Source organism: Moschus berezovskii, chromosome 5, assembly GCF_049115385.1.
Source record: "Moschus berezovskii isolate FMDL1 chromosome 5, NW_MosBer_1.0, whole genome shotgun sequence".
NCBI lineage: Eukaryota > Metazoa > Chordata > Mammalia > Artiodactyla > Moschidae > Moschus > Moschus berezovskii.
Genome location: NC_142464.1, coordinates 54,374,745 through 54,390,241, shown reverse-complemented (window position 1 = coordinate 54,390,241; position 15,497 = coordinate 54,374,745). Strand labels below are relative to the sequence as shown.

The 15,497-nt window shown below is 39.5% G+C and overlaps 1 protein-coding gene and 1 pseudogene across 3 annotated transcripts in view; one reads left to right on the top strand and one right to left on the bottom strand.

The window, feature by feature from the left end:
* TBC1D19 (TBC1 domain family member 19) overlaps positions 1 to 13,574 on the bottom strand; it is a 152,728-nt gene extending 139,154 nt beyond the window's left edge. For all 3 annotated transcript variants that reach the window (XM_055434264.2, XM_055434265.2, XM_055434263.2), the window contains exon 1: positions 13,362 to 13,574. In XM_055434264.2, coding sequence (XP_055290239.2) covers positions 13,362 to 13,460 — 99 coding nt within the window. In that variant the 5' untranslated portion in view covers positions 13,461 to 13,574. The remainder of the gene's footprint in view (positions 1 to 13,361) is intronic.
* Positions 2,870 to 3,154, top strand: LOC148777830 (small ribosomal subunit protein eS27 pseudogene; annotated as a pseudogene).
* Positions 13,575 to 15,497: the final 1,923 nt, after the last annotated feature.

Below are 15,497 nucleotides of genomic sequence, written 5' to 3'. Positions count from 1 at the left end.
AATGTTAAATTAGCCAGGGTGGGGGGGGTACATATATTCAGTGGATAGCAAAAAGACTGATGGATGACTTCACAACAGAGAACAAAGAGGCCAGAAGAAAAAGAAATGTCTCAACATGCTGAGAAAAAAATTAATGACAACTTTGAAATTTAAACACAGATAAAAAAATCTTTCAAAAATAAAGATGAAATAAATACATTATCGGTGCTTCCCTCATAGCTCAGCTGGTATAAGGGCTTCCCAGGCAGCACTAGTGGTAAAGAACCCGCCTGCCAGTGCAGGAGACCCCGGTTCGATTCCTGGGTTGGGAAGATCCCCTGGAGAAGGGATAAGCTACCCACTCCAGTATTCTTGGGATTCCCTGGTGGCTGAGATGGTAAAGAATCTGCCTGCAATGCGGGAGACCTAGGTTTGACCCCTGGGTTGGGAAGATCCCCTGGAGAAGCGAAAGGCTACCCATTCCAGTATTCTTGCACTGGATAATTCCATGGACAAAGGAACCTTGCAGGCTACAGTCCATGGGGTCACAGAGTCGGACACAAATGAGAAACTTTCACTTTCACTAAAGACATCATCAAACAAATAAAACCAAGGAGACTGTCACCAGAAAATCTGAACTAAAAGAAGTACTAAGAAGAGTTTTTAATAGTAGAATAAAAATAATCCTAGGGTAAATAAAGATATATAGAAGGGAATTATGAGAAACAAGAATAAAAATTGGTTAAGATGAGTAAATACTGACTAAATACTTATGTTACAAAACAGTGATAGCAATGTCCTATAGAATTTAAAATAAAATACACAACAAAAATAACACAAAAGGAAAAAGGTGTAATAACTAAAGTTTCTAAGTTCTAGCATTACATTACAGGGAAATAGTAAAAAAAATAAAATAAAATAGTTTACTCAAGAGTACAATTAATCAAGAATAAATCTTGTAACCTCTAGGGTAGCTATATAAAGAACAGTAAAACAATGTGTATCTACCACATTAATGAAGAAAAAAAACAAAAAACAATAAAAATATTTGAATGATAGTTGATAACCCAAAAGAATATCAAAAAGAGAGAAAACAGAATATGAAGCAAAATTTAAAAACCAAATATTAAGACCAATAATGTAAAACCAAATATATCAGTAAAATCATTAAATGTAAATATACTAACTAATAAAATTAAAAGATTTGTCAACCTGGATTTAAAAGACAACTATATGATGATTTTGATGCAGAAAGGGTGAAAATAAAAGTATGAAAAAAGTCATACCATGCAATCACTAATCAAAAAAAAGCTGCTGTGGCTATACTAACATCAGACAAAACATACTTTAAGGCAAGAACCTTACTAGAAATAAAGGATATTTCATAATGATTAAGGGATTAATCCATCAGGAAGTTATCATAATATAGATCTATGTACAACAGATGAAATAGCCTTAAAATTTTAAAATTGAGAGAAATAAAAGAAATAGATAAATATACAGACATGATAGGAGATTTAAACATATTTCTTTGAATAGTTGGTAACAAACAGAAAAAAATTCAGTAAGATTATAGAAAAGCTGAACAGTATAATTGACAACTGGATTTCAGTGACATATATACAGATAACCTGACCCAACAATGACAATACACAGATTCTTTCATTCTTTACAAGTGCACATGGGATACACAGCAAAACTGACTATACACTAGATTGCAAAGCAAGCCTCAACAACTTTTTAAAGATTTAACCAGTCAGAGAATGTCTCTGACAACACTCATATTAAGTTGGAAATCAATAACAATGACATGGTATTACACACAGAAAATGCCAAAGATGCCACCAGAAAACTATTATAGAAGAACTTCTTCAACAATAAGGTTGAAGAATACAAAACTAATATACAGAAATTTGTTGCATTTCTATACATTAATAATCAACAATAAAAAAAGAAATTAAGGAAACAATCCCATTTACCATCTTATCGAAACCAATAAAATACCTCGAATTAACCTACCTAAGAAAATAAAAATCCTATACGCAGAAAACTCTTAGACACTGATGAAAGAAACTGAAGATGACACAAACGGAAAGATAAACCGTGTTCTTGTTCTGGAAGAATCAATACTGCCATTTACAGCAACGTGGATGCATTATGCCAAGTGAAATAAGTCAGAGAAAGACAAAATGCTACATGATACCACTTCTATGTGAAATCTAGAAAAAAAATTAAAAACTAGTGAATGAACAAAAAAGAAACAGACTTACTGATACAGAGAACAAACTGGTTACCAGTGGGAACAGGGAAAAAGAGAGGGACAATACAAACTAGGTATAGTTTGTAACTAAAAGCTACAAGGATATATTGTACAAACAGTGAACATAGCCAACATTTCATAATAACTATAAGTGGAGTATAAGTGTGCTCAGTCCCTCGGTCATGTCTGACTCTGTGACCCCATGGACTGTAGCCCACCAGGCTCCTCTATCCATGGGATTTTTCAGGCAAGAATACTGGAGTGGGTTGCCGTTTCCTTCTTCAAGGGATTTTGTTGACCCAGGGATCGAACCCGCATCTCCTGTGTCTCCTGCACCAGCTGGTGTATTCTTTATCACTGAGCCACCTGAAAATACAGCCTTTAAAAACTGTGAATCACAATATTGTACACCGATAACTTATATAAATATTGTACATCAACTAAACTTTAAAAAATACCAAAAAAAGAAAAAGAAAATCCCAATAAAAAATAAAAAGAAAATTTCAATCGCTTGGAAATTAGGTAATATACTTGAGGATAACCCTTCGGTCAAATCTTAAAAGTGACAAAAAATATTAGAGAACATACATGAGAATATTAAAAAATATGACTTATTAGCTTGCGGGTGGTGACGACCTCCTCACGAGAACATGCCTCTCGCAAAGGATCTTCTTCATCCCTCTCCAGAAGAGAAGAGGAAACACAAGAAGAAGCGCCTGGTGCAGAGCCCCAATTCCAATTTCATGGATGTAAAATGCCCAGGATGCTATAAAATCACCACCATCTTTAGCCATGCACAAACAGTAGTTTTGTGTGTTGACTGCTCTACTGTCCTCTGCCAGCCTACAGGAGGAAAAGCAAGGCTTACAGAAGGATGCTCTTTCAGACGGAAGCAGCACTAAAAAGTACCCTGTATGAAGATAAATGGGAAACCATCCCAATAAATGCGTTTTGGATTAAAAAAAATGACTTATTAAAGCTGGAATACAGTTAAAGTAGTGCTTACGGGGAAATTATAGCTTTAAATGGATATTTTAGAAAGGAAAAAAACTCTTGAAACTTATGTTCTAAGTTTCCATCTCAAGAAACTACAAAAGGGTAGCAAATCAATCTCATAGAAAGTAGGAGAAAACTAATAATAAAGATACGATCCAAAATTAAGAGACAAACAGTAAAGCCAAAATTGGTTCTTTGATGAGATTAATAAAATTGATAAACACCTAGCAAAATTGTTCAAAAACACATATGCACACAAATTTTCATTATAGGAAACTGTGATAGATTCTTCAGACTTTAAACAGAAACAAAAGTTTGTTTTAGACAACTAGACACCAATGATTTATATCATTTATTTTTTAATTTTTTATTTATTTAATTGCAGGATAATTACTTTACAGTATTGTGATGGTTTTTGTCATACATCAAGATGAATCGGCCACAGGTATACATCTAAATGGGTTTCTCTGGTGGCTCAGACAGTGGAGATTTGGCCCAATGCAGGAGACCTGGGTTCAATCCCTGGGTTGGGAAGATCCCCTACAGGAGAGCATGACAACCCACTCTGGTATTCTTGCCTGGAGGATCCCATGGACAGAGGAGCCTGGCAGGCTGCAGTCCATGGGGTTGCAGAGAATCGGACATCACTGAGCAACTAAGCACACACGCACATACATTTAAATAAAGAAATTCTTTGAAAAACACAACTTATCAAAACTGACAATAGAAGGAATAGAAAATCTGAATACTCCTATATCTATTAAAACAGAAGTCTGTTCTTTAAACACCTGCCAATACTAAAACATAACAAAGTTGAAGGACTGACAACTTCAGCTTATTATCAAGCTACCAAAATCAAGAAAATGTGGTAATGTTAAAAACATAGACAGTAGATCCCTGTGCTATATGCAGTAGGTCCTGACTAGTTATCTATTTTATATGTCTCTACATATATGTATATATGTTGATCCCAATCTCTTATTTATCCCTCTTCCCTGTCCCGCCTACCCACTCTTCCTCGGTAACCATAAAATTGTTTTCTACATCTATAACTCTACTTCTCTTTTGTAAACTAGTTCATTTGTACCATTTTTCTGTTGTTGCTGTTGTTCGCTGTTCATTTCTAAGTTCCTTTGCAACTCCAAGGATTACAGCATGCCAGGCTTCCCTGTCTTTCGCTATCTCCCGGAGTTTGCTTAAAGTCATGTTCATTGAGTCAGTGATGCCATTCAACCATCTCATCCTGTTATACCCTCAATCTTTCCCAGTATCAGGATCTTTTCCAATTAGTCAGTTCTTCGCACAACGTGGCTAAAGTATTGGTGCTTCAGCTTCAATAGGGATCATTCCAATGAATATTCAGGACTGATTTCCTTAAGGATTGACTGGTTTGATCTCCTTGTAATCCAAGGGACTCTCAAGAGTCTTCTCTGACACCACAGTTCAAAAGCATCAATTCTTCAGTGTTAAGCCTTCTTTATGGTCAACACTCACATCCATACATGACTACTGGAAAAACCCTAGCTTTGACTATATAGACCATTGTCAACAAAGTGATATCAGTGATGTCTAGGGTTTGTCACAGCTTTTCTTCCAAAGAATAAGCATCTTTTAATTTCATAGCTGCAGTCACCATCTGCAGTGATTTTGGCCCAAGGAAATAAAATTTGTCACTGTTTCCACTTTTTCTCCATCTATTTGCCATAAAGTGATGGGACCAGATACCATGATCTTAGTTTTTTAAATGTTGAGTTTTAAGCCAGGTTTTTCACTCTCCTTTTTCATCTTCATCAAGAGGCTCTTTAGTTCCTCTAATGATACCATTAGAATGATATCATTAGAGTGGTATCATCTGTATATCTGAGGTTGCTATTTTTCCTGGCAATCTTGATTCCAGCTTATGATTCATCCAGACTGGCATTTCACATGATGTACTCTGCATATAAGCTAAATAAGCAGGGTGACAATATACATCCTTGACATATTCCTTTCCCAATTTGGAACCAGTCTGTTGTTTCATGTATGGTTCTAACTGTTGCTTCCTGACCTGAATACAGAAGGCAGATAAGGTAGTTTGGTATTCTTATCTCTTGAAGAATTTTCCACAGTTTGTTGTGATCCACACAGTCAAAGACTTCAGTGTAGTCAATGAAATAGAAGCAGATGCTTTTCTGGAATTCCATAGCTTTTACTATCATCCAATGGGGGCTGAAAATTTGATCTCTGGTTCCTCTGTCTTTTCTAAATCCAGCTTGTGTCTCTGGAAGTTCTCAGTTCACATACTGTTAAAGCCTAGCTTGAGGGATTTTGAGTATTACTTTGCTAGCATGTGAAATGAGTGCAACTGTACACTAGTACGAACATTCTTTGGCATTGCCTTTCTTTGGGATTGGAATGAAAACTGACCTTTTTCCAGTCCCGTGGCCACTGCTGAGTTTCCCAAATTTGCTGGCATATTGAGTGCATCACTTTAACAGTATCATCTTTTAGGATTTTAAAAAGCTCCACTAGAATTCTATCACCTCCACTAACTTTTCAGTAACGCTTCCTAAGGTCAATTGACTTCACACTCCAGAATGTCTGGCTCTAGGTAAGTGATCACACCATTGTGGTTATCTGGGTCATTAAGACCTTTTTTGTGCAGTTCTTCCATGTATTCTTGCCACCTTTTCTTAATATCTTCTGCTTCTGTTAGTTCCTTGCCAATTCTGTCCTTTACTGTGCCTATCTTTCCATGAAATGTTCCCTTGGTATCTCCAATTTTCTTGAAGAGATCTCTAGTCTTTCCTCTGTTTCTTTGTGTTGTTCACTTCAGAAGGCTTTCTTATCTCTCCTTGGTATTCTCTGGAACTCTGCACTCAGTTGGGTACATCTTTCCTTTTCTCCTTTGCCTTTCACTTCTTTTCTTTCTCAGTGATTTATAAGGCCTCCTCAGACAACCACTTTGCCTTCTTGCATTTCTTTTTCTTGGGGATGTTTGGTCGCTGCATCCCATACAATGTTATGAACCTCTGTCCATAGTTCTTCAGGCATTCTGTATACCAAATCTAATGCTACTTGTCACCTCCAGTGTATAATCATAAGGGATTTGAGTTAGATTATATTTGAATGATCCAGTGGTTTTCCCTACTTTGTTCAATTTAAGTCTGAATTTTGCAATAAGGAGCTCATGATCTGAGCCACAGTCAGCTCCAGGTCTTGTTTTTACTGACCACAAAACTCCATCTTTGGCTGCAAAGAATATAGTATAAGAATATAATATAGATTGGTATATAATATAATTTTTTTAGATTCCACATGTGAGTGATATCATGTGACATCTGTCCTTCTCTGACTTACTTTACTCAGTATGACAATCTCTGGGTCCATCCATGTTACTGCAAATGGTATCATTTCGTTTTTTTTAATGGCTGAGTAATATTTCCTTCTATATATCTACCACATCTTCTTTATCCATTCCTCTGTCAATGGACATATAGGTTGCTTCCATGTCTTGCTACTGTAAATAGTAAACAGTGCAGCAGTGAATATTAGGGTATACATATCTTTTCAAATTATGGTTTTCTCTGGGTATATGTCCAGGAGTGGGATTGCCGGATCATATGGTAGCTCTATTTTTAGTTTTTTAAGGAACCTCCACACTGTTCTCTACAGTGGCTGTACCAATTTATATTCCCACCAACAGTGTAGGAGGGTTCCCTTTTATCTATACCCTCTCCAGCATTTATTATTTATAATCAATTTATCTTTGACAAAAGAGCAAAAGCAATTCAATGCAGCAAAGACAGTCCTTTTAACAAACTGGACATCCGCATGCCAAAATATATATATGTGTGTGTGTGTGTATATAAATATTTTAATGGATCATAAATGTAAAACCCAGAACTATAAGACTTCTAAAAGATAACATGGGTGAAAATCTAAGTGACCTTGGTTTTGGAGATTAATTCTTAGACATACTACCAAAAACATGATCCATAAAAGAAAAAAACTGATAAGCTGGACTTCATTAAAATTGAAAATTTCTCTGAAAAGTTACTGCCAAGAGAATGAAAAGACTGGCTACAGATTGGGAGAAGATATTTGCAAAGCACATATCTGATAAAGGGCTTGTACCCTAAACACACTCTTAAAACTCAACAATAAGAACACTCAAATAAAAATGGGAAAAGACCTGAACAGACATCGCACCAAAGAAAACATACAGATAGCATATAAACATATGAGAAGATTTTCCTTATCATACGTCACTGCTGCTGCTGCTAAGTCACTTCAGTCGTGTCCGACTCTGTGTGACCCCATAGATGGCAGCCCACCAGGCTCCCCTGTCCCTGGGATTCTCCAGGCAAGAACACTGGAGTGGGTTGTCATTTCCTTCTCCAATGTGTGAAAGTGAAAAGTGAAAGTGAAGTCGCTCAGTCGTGTCCGACCCTTAGTGACCACACAGACTGCAGCCTACCAGGCTCCTCCATCCATGGGATTTTCCAGGCAAGAGTACTGGAGTGGCTTGCCATTGCCTTCTCCGATCATATGTCACTAGGGAACTGTAAATTAAAACAACAGTGAGATATCACAACACACCTATTAAAAAGGCTAAAATCTAAGCCACTGGTAACACCAAATTCTGGCAAGAACATGGAGCAACAGGAATGGTCATTCAAGGCTGGTGGGAATGCAGAATAGTACAACTGCAACATAAGACAAGCTGTCAGTTTCTACCAGTCTTACAAACCATAAATTATGCTTCCTGGTATTTAGCCAAATTAGCTGAAAACTTATGTCAACACAAAAATCTACCCAGGAATGTTTATACCAGTTTTATTCATAACTGCCAAACTTGGAAGCAAGCAAGATGTCCTTCAGATAGTGAACGTACAAATGAACTGATATACCCCCACAATATAATATTATTCAGAAAAAAAAGCTGTCAAGGCACAGAAAGATATACAGTAACATAAGGCACATTGCCAAGTAAAAGAAGTTAATTTGAAAAGCTACATACTATATAATTCCAACAGTGAGACATTCTTAATGGCAAAACTACAGAGACAGTAAAAGCCAAGTGGTTGCTGGGGACTTGAAAGAAGGGAGGAATGAATAGGCAGAGCACAGAGGATTTTCAGGACAGTGAAGTATGACCAACCTAGACAGCGTATTAAAAAGCAGACACATTACTTTGCCAACAAAGGTCCGTCTAGTCAAGGCTATGGTTTCCGCAGTAGTCATGTATGGATGTGAGAGTTTGACTATAGGAGCACTGAAGAATTGACGCTTTTGAGCTGTGGTGTTGGAGAAGACTCTTGAGAGTCCCTTGGACTGCAAGGAGATCCAACCAGTCCACCTAAAGGAAATCAGTCCTGAATATTCATTGGAAGGACTGATGCTGAAGCTGAAACTCCAATACTTTGGCCACCTGATGCAAAGTGACTCATTTGAAAAGGCCCTGATGCTGGGAAAATTGAAGGCGGGAGGAGAAGGGGACGATACAGGATGAGATGGTTGGATGGCATCACCAACTCAATGGACATGAGTTTGAGTAAACTCCAAGAGTTGATGATGGACAGTGACGCCTGGCGTGCTGCAGTCCATGGGGTCGCAAAGAATTGGACACAACTGAGCAACTGAACTAACTGAACTGAACTGAAGTTATTCTGTAAGATACTGGAATAGTAGATACATGGTATCACACACTTGTCAAAACCCACAGACCTGTACAATACAAAGAGTGAGCCATGATGTAAAATGTGTACTTTAACAGTAATGTATCACCATCAACTGGTTCACCAATAAGAACAAATGTAGCACACTAATGCAAGATGCTAATAAGGGAAATTGTGTGTAAGGAGAGGAGATGCATGAGAACTCTGTATTTCTGCCCAATTTTTCTGTAAGCCTAAAACCATTCTAAAAAATAAAGATTTACCAATTAAAAAAAAATCTTCTCAAAAGAAAATCTGAGACACAGGCTTCGATGGAGACTTCTTCTAAACATTTAAGAAAGAAATAACACTGTCTTGAAACACTCTTGCATCAAATAAAAAAGAAAAAAGGAGGGGAACACTTCTGTTCCATTTTATCAGGCCAGCATAACCTTGATAACAAACTTGTCAAAGACATTACAAGGAAGGAAAATTACAGACCAATCTTTCTCACTGACATAGGTTCAATCCCTCAACACTTATTATTGGATTTCTGCTAATGTATAGGATGTGGAAAATCAGAACAATAAAATATTACTCCCACCCTAACAATGAGAAAGAGTGGTATAATCTACAAAATCTTAACTTTTGAACTCAACAGAAAAATGAAGTTTTAAGACAATCAAGTGAATTAAATTCCAAACAGTAACAAGCCCCTCTAAAGACAGATGGAACTACAAACTACTTAATATTTGACAAAGCACAGGAGGAAAAGGAGGCTACCGTACAAGCAAGAAAGAAAATTTCAGCTAAAATTAACTGTTATAGATTAGATGTGGGCTAGTATGTCAGTTCAGAGAAGGCAATGGCAACCCACTCCAGTACTCTTGTCTGGGAAATCCCATGGACGGAGGAGCCTGGTAGGCTGCAGTCCATGAGGTCGCTAAGAGTCAGACATGACTGAGCAACTTCACTTTCACTTTTCACTTTCATGCATTGGAGAAGGAAATGGCAACCCACTCCAGTGTTCTTGCCTGGAGAATCCCAGGGCCGGCGGATCCTGGTGGGCTGCCATCTATGGGGTCGCACAGAGTTGGACACAACTGAAGCGACTTAGCAGCAGCAGCAGTAGCAGTATGTCAGTTTAGAAACACTGGGAGCTCAAAACACAGGGGAATTCACACTTGCATGCTCTTTTCCAAAGGTCTCCATCAGGGCTGAGGGTAGAGCAGGGAACTGCAAAGGGTCCCTTTCTAACACAGGTGTGCAAGAAAGGACAGGCCACCACTACAAAAACAGCATACAACCATGCCACGTTGCTCAAACTCCCCCCTCATTTGAGGAAGAGGCCTTAAACCTCTGGAAAAGGCAGAGGTTCTGGGTGTATGCGAGTATACTCAGTCATGTCTGACTCTTTGTGACCCCATGGACTGTAGCCTGACAGGCTCCTCTGTCCATGGGATTTACCTGGCAAGAATACTGGAGTGGGTTGCCATGCCCTCCTCCAGGGGATCTTCCTGACCCAGGGATCAAACTCACATCTGTTATGTTTCCTGAACCAGCAGGCAGGTTCTTTACCACTTAGGCACAGGGGAAGCCTCTGGTGATTATGACTGATGAAAAACTACCTTCCTCATGGAAACATAAGAAAACTCTCGCAGGCCCCAAATCCTGTACCAGTACAAAACAGAGGAAAGTCAGCACTAGAGGGAGGGAGGAATCTCTCACCCATTAAGTGCCACAAGACAAAGTTCAGCTGCCAAAAGCAAAAGAGAAAGGAGCACTGTCAAAAAGCAACTGTACTCCAATAAAAATTAAAAATTAATTTAAAAAAATAAAAAGCAAGGCATTGGATAACAGGGTGGCTGCTCCTTATAAACTATTCTTACATATAATCCAGCAATTACAATCCTTGGTATTTACCCAAATGAGTTGGAAATGTCTCCACCTGAAAACCTGCACATGAATGTTTGCAGCAGCTTTATTCATAATTGCCAAAAGTTGAAAGCAGCCAGTATCTGTCAGTGAATGGACAAGCGGTCATACATCCAGGCAATGGAATATTACTCAGCACTAAAAAGAAATAAGCTATCAAGCTGAAAACAGACGGTGGAAACTTAAAATACATATTACTAAGTGAAAGAAGCCAATCTGAAAAGGCTACATATTATATGACTTCAACTACATACATGACATCCTGAAAAAAGCACAACTATGGAGACAGTAAAAAGATAAGTGGCTGCCTGAGGTTCAGGGAGAGGAAGGGATGAGCAAGAGAAGCACAGTATTTTTACAATATCAAAAACCATGCTGTACAATGTTAGATACATGTCATTATTTATTTGTTAAAATTCATAGAGTCCACAACAAAAGTAAACTACAAACTATTAAATCTGAGAAAAAAAATTCAACATCAATTTGTAATAAAACTCTCAGAAAACAAGGAATAGAAGAGAGCTTCTTCAACTTAACAAAAAGTATCTAGACAACATCACACTGGAATCACTAGCCAGTGTAACAAGGCAAGAAAAAGAATCAAAAGGCACACTGATTGGAAAGGAAGAAGTAAAACATCTTTATTCACAAATGACACCTGACTTGGAAAATCCTAAGTCATCTACAAAAAAAGGTATTATAACAAATATATAAATTTAGTAAGGCCTCAGGATACATGGTAAATATACAAATATCAATTATATTTCTGTATACTAAGAACGGGCTTCCCTTGTGGCTCAGCCGGTAAAGAATCTGCCCGCAATGCGGGAGACCTGGGTTCGATCCCCAGGTAACACAAATGAAAAAATAACAAAGAATTGGAAACTGAAATAAGAAAAAAAATCAGCATTTTAATAGTATCAAAAAAATGAAATACTTGGGGAAATTTTTAATAGAATGTGTACAATAATCATATGTTGTTTAGTCACTAAGTTGTATCCAGCTCTTTCACCACCCCATGGACTGTAGACCACCAGGCTCCTCTGCCCATGGGATTTCCCAGGCAAAAATACTGGAGTGAGTATTTCCTTCTCCAGGGGATCTTCCTGACCCAGGAATCGAACCCACATCTCCTGCATTAGCAGGTAGATTCTTTACCACTAAGCCACCAGGGAAGCCCGATAAGGGACTTATATCATACATAAATAATCCGTACAATTCACCAGTATGAGAACAAACACCATTTTTTTAAAGGCAAAAGATTTTAACAAACACCATTTTTTTAAGGCAAAAGATTTAGAGGAGTATAATTACAAATAAAAATTAATTAACTAAAAACACCAAGCACTAGCAAGGATGCAGAGCAATCCTCATAATTGCTGTGGAAATGTAAAATAATACAGCCACTTTGGAAAAGTTTGGTAGATTCTTATAGACATACACTTATCATACAACTCAGCAATTCCACTCCAGAGTATTTATTGAAGAGAAAAGAAAATTTTTAAAGAAAAAAAAAAAAACTATACCAGAAAGCATATATCAGCTTTACTCAAAATGTTTATAAATGGAAACAAACCATAACTCTGTAACTGAAAGTGCCCAGCAACAAGGAATGGATAAACAAATCGTAGTACATTCAACTCTTGCCTAGAAAATCCCATGGATGGAGGAGCCTGGTAGGCTGCAGTCCGTGGGGTCGCTAAGGGTCAGACACCACTGAGCGACTTTACTTTCACTTTTCACTTTCACACACTGGAGAAGGAAATGGCAACCCACTCCAGTGTTCTTGCCTGGAGAACCCCAGGGAAGGGGGAGCCTGGTGGGCTTCCGTCTATGGGGTCACACAGAGTCGGACACGACTGAAGTGACTTAGCAGCAGCAGCAGCAGTACATTAAAACAATGAAATATTACTCAACAACAAAAAGAAACATAATTACTGAAATAGCAACTACATGAACGAATCTCAAATTATGCAAAATGACAGAAACCAAGCCCCAAAATTCACATACTGTATGATTCCATTTGTCACATTCACAAAAAAAGGCAAAGGTCTCCTGATCAATCTCTGCATCCAAAGAACCTAGCACATTAGAAAATAATGAATGCCTGGTGGGCCGTTAGAGGGGGGATCATTGCACGGAGGGTAGACAGCAAGGTCATAGAAGCCAAAGTCAAAAGGAACCTGGGGGCTCACACACATCTGCAGGATGGAAAAAGTGAAGCAAGGTATACTTCAACCTACCTCCAACGATTTCAGCAGCTTAAATCATTAGATTCTGTAAAGCTCTACATTATGAATGAATAGCCTCAGCGGTTCTCTGGCCTAAAAGAAAGGCATGATGTGCCCCACCCTACTTTAAAAATAAATCTATTACCCGACGCCCGAGACTGAGCAAGTGGAGCTTACAAGGGGCAGGGAGGATTTTCCGTGCCCAGGAGCGGAGCTGAAGAGGGCCGAGGCGGGCTCGGGCTTAGGTCTGCCGGAGGCAGAAGGAGCCGGGGCATCGCCGCGGCCCCGCGGGTCTCCACCCCTTCCCACAGCCTCACTTACCCAGGCCTGCCGTTCCAACTGAGCGTACAAATTGGAGCCCTTGAGCTTTTGGACTATCTGGGCAATAATGAGAGACAGATCCGACTCCTCCTGCAACATTTCCCCTGTCCGACCCCGCCAAGTAGCGGGGGCCGCTAGCGCGTAGAGCACTGGCCACGTTCGGGGTCCCACTCTAGACCAGTGACACTTCTCGGGGACCTTATTACGCTGGGACTCCTCCAGAGGGCGTTACTAGGCAACTGCCAGGCTGCGAGTCCGTTCCTTTCTGGTCCCCCCTCAAGCCTGAAGGCCCAGCACCTGCGTTCCGCTGGCAGAAAACGATCTGCCCAGTGGGGGGAGGGGAGAGTAGCTTTTCAATTCCATTGTTCCCACTTAGTTTGTGGTGGAAAGGCAAGAATAGGGTCTCTTTCCTCCAGATCTACAGAGCCTCTGATGCATCAGGGGAAATCAGAAAGTTGTGTATTTTTGTATTTTATTATAAAGGATCATTCATTTTCCACTTTCCAGTCTCTACAGAAAACAGGGCAGTGCACACAATGACATGGCATATGACTTCCAAAACTTATGAGGCTCTGACCCTAGCTGCGTGAACTTGGGTGAGGTGCTTAAAATTAAGAACTCGGTTTCAGCCTCAGTAAAATAATACCCAGCTGACAAGATGCTGTGATGATTAGCTGAGATAACAATTGTGAGGGTGCCTAGCGCTGTACTTAGCGCTCCATTTTATTTCCTTTCCTGTTTCTATTCTCTGGAGTCTTATGCCAGGAATAAATATACAACGTCTCCTGACCTAACAGCTACAATAATAAGCATTTTATTGATAGGTTTTTCTCTGAAGCATTGGCAATTCAGTGGTAGCTAAGAAATTCAGTCAGTTCAGTTCAGTTCAGTTGCTCAGTCGTGTCCGACTCTCCGCGACCCCATGAATCACAGCACGCCAGGCCTCCCTGTCCATCACCAACTCCCGGAGTACACTCAAACTCATGTCCACAGAGTCGGTGATGCCATCCAGCCATCTCATTCTCGGTCGTCCCCTTCTCCTCCCGCCCCCAACCTTTCCCAGCATCAGAGTCTTTTCCAGTGAGTCAACTCGTCGCATGAGGTGGCCAAAGTATTGCAGTTTCAGCTTTAGCATCAGTCCCTCCAATGAACATCCAGGATTGATCTCCTTTAGAATGGACTGGTTGGATCTCCTTGCAGTATAAGGCATTATCCGAGTCTTAAGGGATGTAGCATCTAAATAGATTTCCTCTTCTTCCATGCACTCACTCATTCAATCAAAACTCAGTTCAAAATTCATTCAGCTTTCAACTTACTGAGCTTTTACATACAAGGAATAGTGTAGGCACAAAGGTAAATAAAACATGGTTCTTGACATCAATGTAACATAGCAAAATTTTTAAAGAGAACTCCAGTTCAGTTCAGTCGCTCAGTCGTGTCCGACTCTCCGCGACCCCATGAATCACAGCACGCCAGGCCTCCCTGTCCATCACCAACTCCCGGAGTTCACTCAAACTCATGTCTACAGAGTTGGTGATGCCATCCAGCCATCTCATTCTCTGTCGTCCCCTTCTCCTCCCGCCCCCAACCTTTCCCAGCATCAGAGTCTTTTCCAGTGAGTCAACTCGTCGCATGAGGTGGCCAAAGTATTGCAGTTTCAGCTTTAGCATCAGTCCTTCCAATGAACCCCCAGGATTGATCTCCTTTAGAATGGACTGCTGGATCTCCTTGCAGTACAAGGGACTCTCAAGAGTCTTCTCCAACACCACAGTTCAAAAGCATCAATTCTTCGGCGATCAGCTTTCTTCACAGTCCAACTCTCACATCCACACATGACCACGAGAAAAACCATAGCCTTGACCAGACGGACCTTGGTTGGCAAAGTAATGTCTCTGCTTTTTAATATACTATCAAGGTTGGTCATAACTTTCCTTTCAAGGAGTAAGCGTCTTTTAATTTCATGGCTGCAATCAGCATCTGCATTGATTTTGGAGCCCCAAAAAATAAAGTATGACACTGTTTCCACTGTTTTCCCATCTATTTCCCATGAAGTGATGGGACCAGATGCCATGATCTTTGTTTTCTGAATGTTGAGCTTCAAGCCAACCTTTTCACTCTCCTCTTTCACTTTCATCA